This window comes from Hypomesus nipponensis, chromosome 5, assembly GCF_054491055.1.
Source record: "Hypomesus nipponensis isolate SF chromosome 5, ASM5449105v1, whole genome shotgun sequence".
NCBI classification, from domain to species: Eukaryota; Metazoa; Chordata; class Actinopteri; order Osmeriformes; family Osmeridae; genus Hypomesus; species Hypomesus nipponensis.
Window position 1 is genome coordinate 3,696,461 of NC_140365.1, and position 14,432 is coordinate 3,710,892.

The 14,432-nt window shown below is 44.0% G+C and overlaps 2 protein-coding genes and 1 long non-coding RNA gene across 3 annotated transcripts; 2 read left to right on the forward strand and 1 right to left on the reverse strand.

The window, feature by feature from the left end:
* Positions 1 to 1,937: 1,937 nt before the first annotated feature.
* LOC146287854 (uncharacterized) lies at positions 1,938 to 2,893 on the forward strand. Its single transcript, XR_014755231.1, has 3 exons — positions 1,938 to 2,018; positions 2,087 to 2,326; positions 2,818 to 2,893. It is a non-coding gene; the product is annotated as an uncharacterized LOC146287854 (long non-coding RNA).
* Positions 2,015 to 6,137, reverse strand: cnih2 (cornichon family AMPA receptor auxiliary protein 2). Its single transcript, XM_084698831.1, has 6 exons — positions 5,777 to 6,137; positions 4,513 to 4,581; positions 4,142 to 4,189; positions 3,270 to 3,382; positions 2,810 to 2,953; positions 2,015 to 2,133 (listed from the first exon to the last, which is right to left on the reverse strand). Exons 1-6 carry the CDS (start codon positions 5,855 to 5,857, stop codon positions 2,106 to 2,108), a joined length of 483 nt encoding a protein of 160 aa, XP_084554957.1. The 5' UTR covers positions 5,858 to 6,137; the 3' UTR covers positions 2,015 to 2,105.
* Positions 6,138 to 8,879: 2,742 nt separating this feature from the next.
* Positions 8,880 to 12,866, forward strand: wdr74 (WD repeat domain 74). The gene is made up of 10 exons (XM_084698335.1): positions 8,880 to 9,034; positions 9,303 to 9,409; positions 9,574 to 9,698; positions 10,300 to 10,363; positions 10,449 to 10,592; positions 10,794 to 10,895; positions 11,235 to 11,391; positions 11,689 to 11,831; positions 12,045 to 12,098; positions 12,362 to 12,866. The coding sequence occupies exons 1-10, from the start codon at positions 8,974 to 8,976 to the stop codon at positions 12,569 to 12,571; spliced, it is 1,167 nt and encodes a 388-aa protein (XP_084554461.1). The 5' UTR covers positions 8,880 to 8,973; the 3' UTR covers positions 12,572 to 12,866.
* Positions 12,867 to 14,432: the final 1,566 nt, after the last annotated feature.

Consider the following 14,432-nt stretch of genomic DNA (forward strand, 5'->3'; position numbering starts at 1 on the left):
GGACTCATTAACACATCCAGATGAGCCAACGTTAAACACATTTCTATTTTATTATAATACGGTATGTGATTTGCTGTTAATCTTTGTATTATAATGTACACAAAGTGGCGCGCCAATAAATACTGGACCATACGGTAATGAGAGATGTAGAAAATACACATAGGTACTCTTAAATATATGACATTCATAGATGATCAACCTACCAATATCTCTTTTAGTTTTCTTCAGATTTTGTGCTTTAGTAATTGCCCATTAAATTTCCATCATGTTGGCACGAGTTAACACCTTATTGTCCTCTGTCTGTCTGAAGGGAAATTAGACACAAACAGCACAGAGGTTTCTTGGCACAAGATCCCAAGCAAAACAATGTTGACACTCAGCTAATGGCTCCCAATATAGCAAGGCTCTATCTGGTCACAGGCCAATATAAATAGACTTGTCATAACCACAATCACTACAATTATGACCAGCCTATGACAAACAAGTTCTCACACAGTTCTACGATGTTGGATGATACTGTGCAACTCTCTCTACTGAGGTTTAAATCACACGAGACCGAATTTATCTACACACAGAGCAAATTATGAACAAGATTAGCAGTGAGGCGGTATAACCCCCAGTGGAACCAAAGCTTTGCCATGAACTCAGCACTCCCATGTTGTGATAATGTTACACTTAAGAATAAAGCACAGTTGTGTCGGTGCCATTGTATGACACCTATAGCTATAAGTTCTAATGTTCGTGACAAAGTCGTCATTGAGTCACAATCAGCAAGTCACAATCATTTTCATCGTCATCGCCATTATTATCAACATTATTGTGCTTTCTGCTACACCCACTTTTAACACGCAAGGTAGTTTCCCATTCGTACGACCCTCCGGGTTTTCGACGTCTCCGTGAACGACATTACATTGCTGTTAATTTGAAATTGCTTTTCAGAGAGAAAACATCTCGTCTGTTGTCAGAGCTGTGAAGAGGGTGGCTCTCTGTCTATAGTCTCTTCACGGAGCTAGGAGCTCTTTGGAAAGCCTAGGCAACATCAGCCCTTCCTCCCCTTGACAGACAAACGCTGACTACTCAAGCACCCTCAGCCCCCTTACTCTCCCTTCACCCCTCACACCTCGCCCACAGCCAAAATATTCCTGTAATTCCTGAATATTTATCTTGGAGAGAAAAACGTCTGTTGTCCCTTTGGCCAGGGCTGGGGTTTGAGAGATAGGGCTGTGACTCAGAGAAACGCTGCTTGTGAAAGCGCTCGGGGGTGCCCGTGGTGTGCAGAAGCTTACTGGATCTCTTGCATCCAGTCAGACAGTGTGACGGTTTCATTATGTCCTCAACTCGTTTGATTGGTTTTCCTGCACTGAGAATTTGGCTGAACATGTAAATGTGGAGATTTTCAAAGCTGCGCCACTTTTATACTGGTGGCTAAAACAATAAATACACAGAAACCTATGGCATGGAATCATGGTATTTCTGGTTATATTGTATTGATAAGCTTTGGCTGTCTATTTCGGACTCAAACAACTAAATAGATTGAAATACCAAATGATTCACAAAAAGTTCAAGATGAATGTTGAACTTTTGTATTTTCTAATACTGATATGATCTATTGGTTTATTGTGAAGGTAGTGTCATGTTTCCAATCTGTAACATCTGAACTAAGAAGCGAGTTAAAACACAAGTGTTTGGGTTCACAGTTGAAGAACTGCGCCACCAGGAACGGTCCAGGACGCTCGCAGCCCTTGAGGAACGTTACGGTCGAATAAAGGCAACACAAATACCACTGTAGCAGAGAGGCGTGCTGTCTGTCTGCGTCTCACTTCCATCCTCCTGGGTTTCTGCCGTATTCCAGCCCCCGTCTACGTACATGTCTGGACTGAGTCAGCAGTCTCACTCCACATATCGCCTCTACCCAACGTTCTCAGATCTTCATCCGAGTCGTTCCCTCTAGAGGTTCGATGTGGATGAATCACCGAGGGGAACTGAAGAATGGATGGAGAGAAACTGGATGCGGACGGGTAAAAAAAAAAAAGTGTTTCTTGCTCTTTCTTTCGCTCTTTCCCTGCTCTCTTCACTCTTCCTTCAGTTCTCTCTTGGTGTTTCGTTTAGAAGCTCACCAAGGCGTAGACCATACTTCTCACGAGGAGGGCAGACACATAGATGGACAGGAGGAGAAGAAGAAGACAGTGTGAATGACTGTCCTGACTTCAGGAACATCAGTGAAGCCTTTTTAAATGACATTTTATTGGCCAGTTACAGAACAGCTCAATCAGATTATAATCCAAGTCACAAGTGAAAATGGCCTACTGAAGACACCATGTGAAAGGTTGTTGAAACAAACATTTCCTTGACTCTGCCCAACAAAATACTTAATTTTGTACTTTGTACTTTAAGCTGTTCTGTTTGTTTCTATCCTGATTTCTTTCCATTGTGCACTATTTTGTCTCTTTCAATAAAATCATCTACTATATCAGTGGTTCTCAACCCTGTCCTCAGGCACCCCCTGTCCTGCATGTTTTAGATGTTTCCCTGCTCCAACACGCCTGATTCCAATAAAAGGGTCGTTATCTAGCTCTGTAGAAGCCTGGTAACGAACATGCATTTGAATCAGCTGTGTTGGAGCAGGGAAACATCTAAAACAAGCAGGACAGGGGATCCCTGAGGACAGGGTTGAGAACCACTGTACTAAATGAATACAAATGTAATGTTACGAAAGGTCGACGATACATTACGTTTGACTTTGCATTTGAGTCATTTAACAGTTTCCTTTCTCCAAAAAGACATTGATACTGAATGGAGGTGTTCTCACCTGTACAGGTAGTAGAAGAAGGAGAGCAGGTAGAAACCCAGCTTACACCAGGACTCCTTCTGGCAATAGTTGAGGATGTCTGAGTTCATAACGCTGACTGGGTCGTACATGACCTCTGACCCATCCGCCGGGCGGTGGAAGAACCTTGGGGAGAGAGGAGGGCCTCTGAGTGGAAGACTAATGCTGCGCCAGCTAAACCTGTGATCAATATCTGACACATATATATGTGGTATGGTATCTTGAACCTACGTTCAGTACTGTAGTATACGGTTGAACCAAATTTTGAAATACTGTAGATTGAACCTTTAAAACATACTCATATAATATGTGAATCGAGCCTATACAATACATTTATGATATATATATATATAGCCTATACAATAAATGTATTATATATACAGTATATGTATACATACATGTTGCGTATGGAGCCAAGACTCAGAGGAGTGATGAGTCCTACCTCCAGAGATGGTAGAAGAGCAGAGGAATGTTGAGGCCCAGAGTGACCCACTCTCCAGCACACATGAACATCAGGCAGAACAGGCCATGGATGGAGTACTCTGGGACCACCAGCTGGGAAGGACAGCAACAGGTCAGAGAGCGCAAATGCAAATACACACACACACACACACACCCATAAACACACACACACACACCCATAAACACACACACACACACACACACCCATAAACACACACACACACACCCATAAACACACACACACACACCCATAAACACATTCACACACACACACACATATATGCACTCACACACACACACACATATATGCACTCACACACACCCACATATCCGCACTCACGCACACCCACAAACACACCCACGCACACCCACAAAAGTGCAATTTTAGATAGGGTGGAAGTGATTTCGGACGTAATTTTCATAAAAGCCTCCAGGTGTTCCTTCCCTGTTCTTTTTCTGGCTCCACATCTTGTCCATTAACACCGACAGAGGAAATGATGGAGGGAGCTGGCAGTGCAGAGAGTTAATTATACTGTGTGTGTGTGTGTCTGTGTGTGTGTGTGTGTGTGTGTGAAGAAGGTAGGCTGCCGATAGAAGGGAAAGATATGCATCAATCTGTCACAGTCCTCAAAATAGGCTCACAGTGAAATGCGTTCAAAGTACTATTATGCCCTTATGTCTCATTCTCAGGTCAATGACTGTGTGTGTGTGTGTGTGTGTGTGCCTGTCTGTATGTGTTTGCATGCAGATGTGCCTGTGTGTGTGTGTGTGTTTCTATTTGTATGTGTGTGTGTGTGTGTATTTGTGTTTGTGTGGGCGAACCAAGTCCAGAGCTACCCCTGCTGTACTTACCTTTCGAAGGAGATTACAGATTCTTTCAATGTTCAGGATTCTTTCCCTCTGGAAAGTGAAGAGGAAGAAAAATGTCTTCACATGAGACAAGAGCAAGAAGCCAGACCAGGGGAGATGACAGTTCAGCGTGAGACTGACTAAAGCTGAGATCAAACTGACAGGATGACATAATCCAAAGGAATCTTGATTCCTTGTTTGAATCTGTGTTTTGTAGAGTGTTTGTGTGTGTGTGTGTGTGTGTGTGACAGAGTCCTGGATCTGTGTCCATGGTGTTCACAGCTGAGTGGCAGTTGCCTCTGAGCTGGGTGGATATACAGAACTGGGTCACGCTCTGCAGAACTGAACCGGTCTCTTTGGGAGAGAGATCTTACCGCTCTGGTAGGGTTGCTCTGATCGATGGGGTTCTTGAAGTCGGTACGCAGCTCATCAAATGCAATTATCTGAAAGAAATGCAATGGGGTAACCTTTGCTGTTATTTGCATTTCAGATCAGAAGGGATCATCTACAGTTGGCTGTCACACAGATTTTTCCATCGCTTGACTTGTCTTTAAGTCTTACTAGATTTCTGTATGTACATTATTGATTTAGACGTCATATGGCCTCTTCTCCCCTCTCTCCTCTCCACTCCGCTCCTCTCCACTTCTCCCCTCTCTCCTCTCCACTCCGCTCCTCTCCACTTCTCCCCTCTCTCCTCCCCACTCCGCTCCTCTCCAATGTTTTATTGATCAGTTCCAATCCCTACAGCTGTGTTTTGTTCTAAACAAAACATATTTTTCCTTTCCCTCCTCTCCCATGGTCTACAGAATTTCACTCCCCCTTCTCCATTTCCCTTCTCTCTGTTGTAAACAGATGCAGTTTCCATGGTGACGAGCCCCTCAGCCGGCACCATGGTTACTATAGAAGCGAACAAGCCATCCGATTGGTTTAGAGCCACGCATAGATAGGGGGCGCGAACCACGGATAGCGGCAGATGGGGGGAAGGGGTGGAACAAATTATATTTTGATAAGCATTTTCAATAACATGGTTCTTTGCTGACATGCTCTCACACACACACAGAGACTCCTTCCTTCCCCCCATCCATCTTCCATAGACACATTTTCCCACTGACTGACTCACCCACTTAATCAATTCATTAGTCAATACAAACCAATTCAAGCCTGTAGCCCACAAATAACAACCTGATAAAACCATTTTTTCCCCCTAAAAATAATCCCAGTTGTCAGGTGTCTAAAACTGAGAGCAACAGGCTTGTGTGAGTGAGTGTGTGTGTGTGTGTGTTTGTTTACAGACAGACCACAGACATGAACACGGAATACTAATAGAGCTCGGATCTCCCGTGACGTCTGTTGAAAATTCCATTCATGATTTTGCAGAGACACGGATGTGCTCCACTTAAGACAGAAGTTGGCAGTGACCGTGCACATCTCTGTCGTGTCTTTTTTCAACATACGAACATCACATCCACATTAAGAATTCCTAACTGTCATTTCAGCTTTTTTCACTCGTCTTTCTCGCCCTCACGTCTGCGTATTTGTGCGTGCACTAGTGTTGCGTGTGCGGTACTGTATGTGTGTGTGTGTTTACTTCAGCCTGTTGGACTTCCATTGAAGGAATCATCGTTAGAGACGACTCACCTGCCATATGACGAAGAAGATGAGCGCAGCACACAGCACGAGGGTGAGCATGTAGCAGAAGGCAGCAAAGGTGAAGGCCATGTCTGTTCCAGCCAGCCTGGCGAGAGGACGGGTCGAAAGAGAGACGGGGAACTTTCCCCAACTCTCTCTCTCTTTATGGCTTTCTCCTCCACTGGAGGCCCCTGGCTGGTCCTCTCCCTCCTTCCCAGAGGATGGGAGACCCCTTACTCCGCGACCGGAGGCAGCCTCCGCGTGGGTCGTCACAGGTTTCTAGGTTTCTCTCCTCCCTTCTTCTAAGGTTCCTCCGTCTCTCTCGTGTCACGAGCGGCAGGAGACGTTTCTCTGGCGTTTTAAACCGTCGCTCTGCCTTGTGTGGACTGGAAAGGTGGTCGATGAGGGAAGCAGACACCGCTGAGCTCCGGTTCCCGTGGCCCCTCTAGGCAGAGACTGGCTGGCTTAACGGTGGACCCCTCCCCCTCTCTATAACCTGCCCCCTGGACAGACGCTAAACACCTTGTTCATAGTAACACATCAGCAGAGTACTTTGCTGACATGCCCAAGCACAGAAACAAAGGCTGTCCCTGATTGCAAGTGATAAACGTTTTCTATGAGGCGAGAGATGAAATGACTCGTGATTATTCAGTAGTTAGAGGGTACAGTGATTTGCAATCAATCACTTGCTGGAAACCAATTATATACCATGATGGCATTTATTTTTTTATCATATTTTACATATTTTTCGTATGTAAACATTTGCGGTAAGCTAAACAGTGAGATAAGGACTATGGCATTTTGTAAACTATTTTATTTCAGCAGTTATACAGTATATTGACCAGACAGATAGTACAATACCATTTACATTTATGTCTATTCAAATGAGAGCTGGTTATTATTAAAAAACTTTTCATTGCATCCATGAGGCAGAAAAGAATGATCTCACAATTATAGTTGTTGATTTGTAATATGCACACAGATCATCAATCTACACATGAATCAAATACGCACTTAAAATAACTCAAAAGAGTCAAATCACTCAAATGATGAAGGCGTCAAATCCAACAACTACAGTTAATATTGAAGTTTTCCAGATATTTCCTTATTGGCAAAGTCATCAATGGAGGAGACAGAAATTACAGTCTCCCCTTGCTGACGGTGTCTGGAGGAAATGATAAAAGATGGGAACATTATGGATGGCTTATGATCCTGAAAATGATGACCTATGATGGCGAGGATGATGAGAATGATGGGGATGATAATGCTGTTTATTTAAATAGATTTCAAAAGTGAGTCGAGTGTACCTGCATGTGGTAGTAGATGCCTCTGACACTAAACATCCCACTCTCTCCTCTCCCCACGCTGTCTCTGTCAATTTGGGTCGACACCATGTCAGAATTCTCTGCTTTGCCTCTCACTATCTATCTCAGTCGCGTCCATCTCACTTCTTCATGCGTGCGTGCTTTTCATTGCTCAGTTTCAGGGTGAAAAAAAGCCAGAAAATCAACAGTTTAGATGCTGAGTGATGTTTTTGTTCTTATTTTGGAACGAGTCCCGTTCTCAAGATAGAAAATGTCCACAGCCCTTAGAAGTCTCTAAGTTAATTAATTCCCCTCTTCCTCCTGTCCCTCACCCTCCCCTTCCCTGTTCTCTTTTTTCCAAAGCTTCCCCTTATATTTTCACTCTTCCTCTAAAAAAAGAAGAAAACGATTCTGAAGACAGATCTAGAAACATTCTCCCTAATGTTCCTCCTCTTCTTCTTCTTCCTCTCTGACTCTGCTAGATGTTACAGTGTGTTTAAAAGAGGTAAAAAGACGATCAAGCACATTCAACAGTATTTCCCTCAGTCTCTTTCTCTCTGCCCCTCTGCCCCTCTCCCCTTGCTTTTATCCGTTGTCGTAATCCCTCGTTCCCCAGAGATGGATGAGGGGGGGGCAGGGGAAGCTCGGAATCTTTTCTTTTTTTCGTCGGCTTCCCCTTGTTTGTCTCTATCTACCCCTCCCTCTCTCTGTCTCTCTCCCTCTCTCCTCTAGCTCTCTCTCTCTCTCTCTCTGTCTCTCTCCCTCCCTCCTTGTGTTCTCTCTCTCTGTCTCTCTCTCTCTCTATGTATTCATGTCTCCTCTGCATATCTCTTTCCTGCTTTTCTCATGATGTGCGTACCTTGTTAGTCCGTCGCTTACAGAAAACCAAGAATTGGCCTTGTATGACTCAGTGTTGTTGATTGCTTCATTTATTTACCTTCACTACACAAATTAATTTCAGGCTACCTGAAACATTTTCCCATTCCTTTGTCACTTTCTCTGGCCCTAACATTCTCAGAGGATTCCCTTAACCGTCAAAACGATAATTCCCTGGGTTCTGGGTTTAGATCCCACTGGCTTTGTGATTGCCTCTTTCTCCTAGGTCACCTTCTACCCTCACCACAACTTCATCATCTCATCATGGATCCTCCGCATCAAGTCCACATTTTTCCTTCCTAATTGAGGGCCACATTGTGTCTGCCTCTCATCTCCCCCATAAGCCACAGATGGTACAAGCAGTAAGGATAGGATGCATCAGTGTCTCAAGGGTTACAGAGCGTACCACGAAGGTTAAGGCCTGACTACAGGGGCCCAGGTTTGATTCTAGCCCAGGCCATGTCCTCCCCTCTCTCTCTGCCCTACATTTCCCTCTATAACGTCTGTGGTGCAACTCGTTGCCGCTTTTATGTTCATAGACATAGACATTCAGTTTTGTGAGATTCTTTGTAACTGCCTTCAAATAATCGTATTGTTTAAAGCTCAAGGGCACCCTCTGCTGCATGGTTTTATGAAGGAACAAAGGTTTTTTTCAGTTAACAGTAAAATGCAAGTTCGTTCATCCCCATTAATAAGGAGTATTTAAATAGCCAAGCCTAAGTATTAGACTACGTTGAATATGTGTAGTAATTCACGTAGGCAGTAACAGAAGCAGACGGTTGGAAAGGCTTATTTGCTATTAATTTATTAAATATTACTTCATCTACATTCGTATTTTTGGTCCATCGCTGTAATTTGATGACCGTAAACATAGTCCTCACTAAACATTGCAGGGTCGGAACCTAAATTCATGTTCGCATTGTACCCTTTCGGAGACCATTACAGGCACACTGCAACGTGCAATCGTTTTGTTGTTAGCTATAGAGCTAGCTACTATTATTACAAACTAGCGCTACCTTTTCTGCCATGGCAGACAGAAGTCAAGTGTGTTCAATATGGGTGGGATCGGAAACAGGGATTTTGAAAGGTAAAACAACGTATTCTTCCAGAAATGCTGTGTTAGTTTTGTTGCAAGACACAAAGTCTACCAGATGTTACACGTGGGTTGCCTACAGAGTTCGTATTGACGCTGGACTTTTTAATAAACGACATGTTTTTAACTTTACTAGCTAGATAAATCGAGCAGTTTCATGTATCTTAGGGCCCATTTTATGCAATTTTGCTTTTGCTTGTTATCCCTTCTTATGGCACTGGCAACAGGACTACATACACAAAATACTGTTTTTCTTCTACAGGTGTCAGCCTATCCAAAAAACAGGCTTTCAATTTCTGTGAGATGAGTTGTCTGAGCCGAGACCAGGAGGTGTGCGCGCTGTGCTGGGGTGACCAACAAGAGACCGAGGTTGGTGTGCGTGTGTGTGTGTGTAAATGTTCTACAAGTGTGTGTGAAGTGAACACCTACTGCTCAGTAGTCAGAGCTTGCTGTTAAAACCAAACCAGTGGATCATCCAAGTGGATGACGGACACATCTAAGTGAACGCCAGGTGATAACACCGTTTCCTCCAGGTGTTGGTGGGCTCGGTGAATGGTACGGTGAAAACGTTCAGCACCGAGAAAGGAATCTTTACCGAGACGAGGCAGTGTGGGGACATCGGCCAGGGCAGGTTCACGGGACTTGCTGTGACAGACAGGTATGGGCATGTGACACTCCAGTGTCGGTCTATGACCTCCGCCTATACTGGTATTAGGGACTAAAAGATTTCCTATTTTGATATATTGTCAGATATTGTTTGTGTAACGGGTCTCGCTCAGTGGTAGAGCATGGGGATGGGTATAGCTCAGTGGTAGAGCATGGTGATGGGTATAGCTCAGTGGTAGAGCATGGGGATGGGTATAGCTCGATGGTTGAGCATGGGGATGGGTATAGCTCAGTGGTAGAACATGGGGATGGGTATAGCTCAGTGGTAGAGCATGGGGATGGGTATAGCTCAGTGGTAGAGCATGGAGATGGGGTATACTGAGTATAGCAGTGGTTCTCAATCCTGGTCCTCGGGACCCCCTGCTTGTTTTAGATGTTTCCCTCCTCAAACACACCTGATTTAAATTAATTGGTCGTTATCAGGCCCATTTATTTGAATCAGGTGTGTTGGAGCAGGAAAATATCTAAAACATGCAGGGCAGGGGGTCCCGAGGACCAGGATTGAGAACCACTGGAGTATTGTACTGTGAGGTCTGGTATGTATATCTGTTTATGTAAAGGATTAATGGTTAAACTCTTGTCTGTCCGCGCAGTTCTCTGATCACGTGTGTGGAGTCGGGACTGCTGAGGGTGTGGAAGGAAGGAAGCACCGACACAGTGAGTGACTGACTGTGTCACATCAATTACAATCCCTCTTCACCTTGAGATCTAGTTAAGGTTCCACCTGGTGCTCTGTATCCAGGTAGAAATCAACGCCGGGAAGAATGTGTGTCGGATGCGTCAGAACCCTTCACAGCGCCACCAGGTGGCCACGGGGGGGAAGGATAATGGCCTGAAGGTGTGGGACTTGGAGAGACCCGACGCAACCATATTCACCTCGAAGAATGTGAGCGTTCACACCAACTCCTCAGGCGTCACCTGTTTGTCCTCTTACCTCTTTTTTTTTTTGATAGCCCCCCTGACCTATTGTGTTTTGTCACGTGAGCCACTATTCTGCGTAGTCTGGTTTTGTTTTAGAAGAAGTCATGTTTTCATCACAGCCTGACGTCTGTGATAGTTAATAAAGTTTTGTGTTTTACCTTGTCAGGTGCGTAACGACTGGTTGGACTTACGAGTTCCGGAATGGGTCAGAGACGTGGCTTTCATTCCAAACTCTGACAAGATTGTCACCTGCACAGGTCACCACCAGGTCGGTACTTATCTCTCTTTCTCCTTCCCTCTCTGTCTCTGCCTCTCTTTATTTCTATCTCTTGGTCTCTCTTTCATTCATCTGATGGTAGTCTAACTACATTACATTTACATATTTAGCAGACGCTCTTATCCAGAGCGACTTATAGTACGTACAGGGACATTCCCCCGAGGCAAGTAGGGTGCCTTGCCCAAGGACACAACGTCATTTGGCACGGTGGGGAATCGATCCGGCAACCTTCAGATTGCTTGTCCGATTCCCTAACCGCTCAGCCACCTGACTCCAAAAGTAGTAACTAGCCTTGTGTGCAGTCCCATAGTCGTGTTTCCTGTGCGCTAGGTGCGAGTGTACGACCCGTCCTCCCCTCAGAGGCGTCCAGTCCTGGAGGCTCAGTTTGGGGAGTACCCTCTCACAGCCCTGTCCCTGCCCGCCAACCAGCACAGTGTTGTGGTGGGCAACACACAGGGGCATATAGCCATTCTGGATCTGCGGAAAGGTGAATGAAGGCAACACGATTATAGCTGCTTATTACTTCATGTTATGTTGTTAAGTTAGTAGTTTTATGTTTGTTTTTATTTTACCCCCAGTTATTTTTTGGTGTGCACCACATCTAATGTGGACATTTCCTTAAAAGATAAACATATTTTTGCTGTTGTTCAGGGTTCCTACCTACTGCATCTAGACTCTGTGTGTGTGTGTGAGAGAGAGTCTGCTTGACTCCCAGACTATAACGTGTTTTTGTTGTGTAACCCCCCTCCCACTCCCCGCCCTCTCCCCCCTCCATGCGCTGCAGGGCTGGTGCGTAGGTGTCTAAAGGGGCTGGCAGGGGGGGTGCGGGGGCTGCAGTGCCACCCCTCTCTCCCTCTGGTGGCTTCCTGCGGTTTGGATCGCTTTCTAAGGGTACACAGCCTGGAGGATAGTTCTCTACAACACAAGGTATACACACACACACACACTCACTCTCACTTACATGCACACACGCACACACACACACACACATACACATACACACACACTCACTCAAAGAGCTCATTCAAGCACACTTGAAGTAAAGAAAGCGAAGGGGCCTGAGAAATGCCACCTTCTCAGCTGTTGTTTATAATGATGTGCTGTGATAAGTGGTTCTCACCTCCTCCATCTCGTTCGCAGGTGTATTTGAAGTCACGACTCAACTGTGTGCTCCTGTCCAGCCGAGATCTCGAGGTAGGGAAGTCAGAGTCAGGCTGGGAATCAGGCTCTTAGGAGTCTGTTGATTTTTTTTTTACATTCCATTTAAAAAAAGGCTTTTAATGCTCACAATCATGTATCATGTGAGTTTGACCAATACTGAATGTAGTCCCCCAGGTTGTGCTCTGGGCCACACGCATGATAAATATAATTAACGTGCCAAGTGTGACATTACTAATGTGTAGTAATGATCACCGATTACAAAGCGATTGAAATAGCTTCTGTTTTGTGTTCTCCAGCTGGGGGGCTCTGGAGAGCCAGGTGATGTGGAGGAGGTGAAGGAGGAGGCTGAGGACGAGGAAGTGTGGAACGCCATGGAGAAGGTTCAGGAGAAGCCAGAGAAAAGGAAAGGAGAGGAGATGGAGACTGCAGAATGTGTGGAAAAGATTACCAAGAAGAAAAGAGTAGAGAAGATTACCAAGAAGAAAAGAAAAGTGGTCCAGAAGTGACAGAGCATGGAAAAAGAGAGAACTGTGATCTCTGAGACAGGAGATGAAGATATGAACGTGGGCTAAACAATGATTATTCTTTACATGCGACACATTGTATCACTATCAACTTAGTTTGCTCATTTAACTATCTTCATTAAATATTTGATCCATACAATACTTTGTTTTCCAAAGATAAAATGTATGTAATCTGAAATGTTCACAAAAGTAACCTTGTATTGAATGTGATATTATGTAATGTTGAGAAGTGTATTAGCTACAACATAATAAACTACTGGTATTCTATTTTATACAAGTTGACTTGTTTCTTTCTTTAAGCCACAGTTATTTCGACCCTGACAGAGTTGGCAAAATGCTTCAGTTTGATTCTATCATTAGTCATTTCTGTTTGCGTGTGTGCGTAAAATGATTTTTTGTTGTCATAATTAACATTTTTTTTCTTCTTTGTTCTGCTGCCCTCTACTGAAGATTGGATATTAGTCTATCTGATAATCTTATGGATGTATTAATCCAAATGACCACTGACAATGGTTGGCAGCATCATACAGTTTATAAAAAGTAATCTATACAATATAGAGAAAGTAAGAATGTGTTGTTCTAAGCCAAGCTATATGATCATGTTTGATTAAATGTTGCCAAGTATTACTGTACGGCGCCATTTCAAGCAAAGTCAACTGAATTAGCATTTCATACGGCGGTCATGCGATCGAAATGCTCAGATTCAGGGGTAGCGTGTGATGGGTGTGTCTGAGACCTTACGTAGATGATGTCAAACCTGCCTGTGCTTGGCTTTCCAGAGAAAATGGACTCTGCACACTGAAACACACCTTCCTTTGACCGGCTGAGATAAGAAAGAGTTTGTATGGGCGAGGATGCAGAAGACGTGAGTCTTTATTTCATGAACTGAAAGTGACGGATTTTACTGTTGTTACTGTAAACAAAAAGTAACTTCCGTTTACCCCCCTCCCAACATGTTGAAACAATACAAATTTAGAAAATGTTAAGGTTTTGATGTTGATGTGAGAGGTGATAATTCGTTGCAGAGGCAAGAGGACGTGTTGGTGGATTTGTACCTTGCCCTTACGCCTCATAACTCAAGTGGTTAAGCTCAGGGGCAGACAGTGTTTTGCTGTAAGAGCTTAGCTAAGGTCAGGTGCAGGGTCCTGTGTAAGTCACCCCACAACCACACCACACATTGGTATTAGATATCACTGTAATGATTCAAACCTTGTACCTGTTAACCCTGATTTTCAGCAATCATTTACACACACACACACACACACATCAAAAGGCATTTTTATTATACTCTAATAAACGTATTTGTTCAGTGTTGAAAGTCCAGTGTCTTGATCTTACTTTTGCACTATTGCCTTCTGCCTTATCTCACTGAATTTCATCTTTGCTTATTCCAGTAATAAGGACCCTGTGACTGATAGAGATAGTGTATGCACCTGTGTGTGTGTGTGTGTGTGTACATGTGTTAGGGAGTGTAGGGTTGAAGGTAATAATCACCTTTATAAACTGTTACACAGATCAGGTGCAAACACCTAAAATAAGAGCAGAAAAGATTATTTAGCAGAATTTGTACTTTTATGTAATACTGTAATCTCATTACCGTTTATGCATGAGAATCTTAATAAATTGTGTATTCACTTGGTTCACAGTTCAAGAGAGCGGTGTCCAGACCCTTACACTAAGCACACTGCATGGCTGTGATGACAAATCACTACTTATGATGAGTCAGGGTTGACCCTGTATGGGACCTGTTCAGGGGATTGAATCATTATCAAACGAAATGTGACAACAAATGATAGGAAAGCACTTTACAGCGAGTGGACCTTATATCTGTCTACAGCTATGT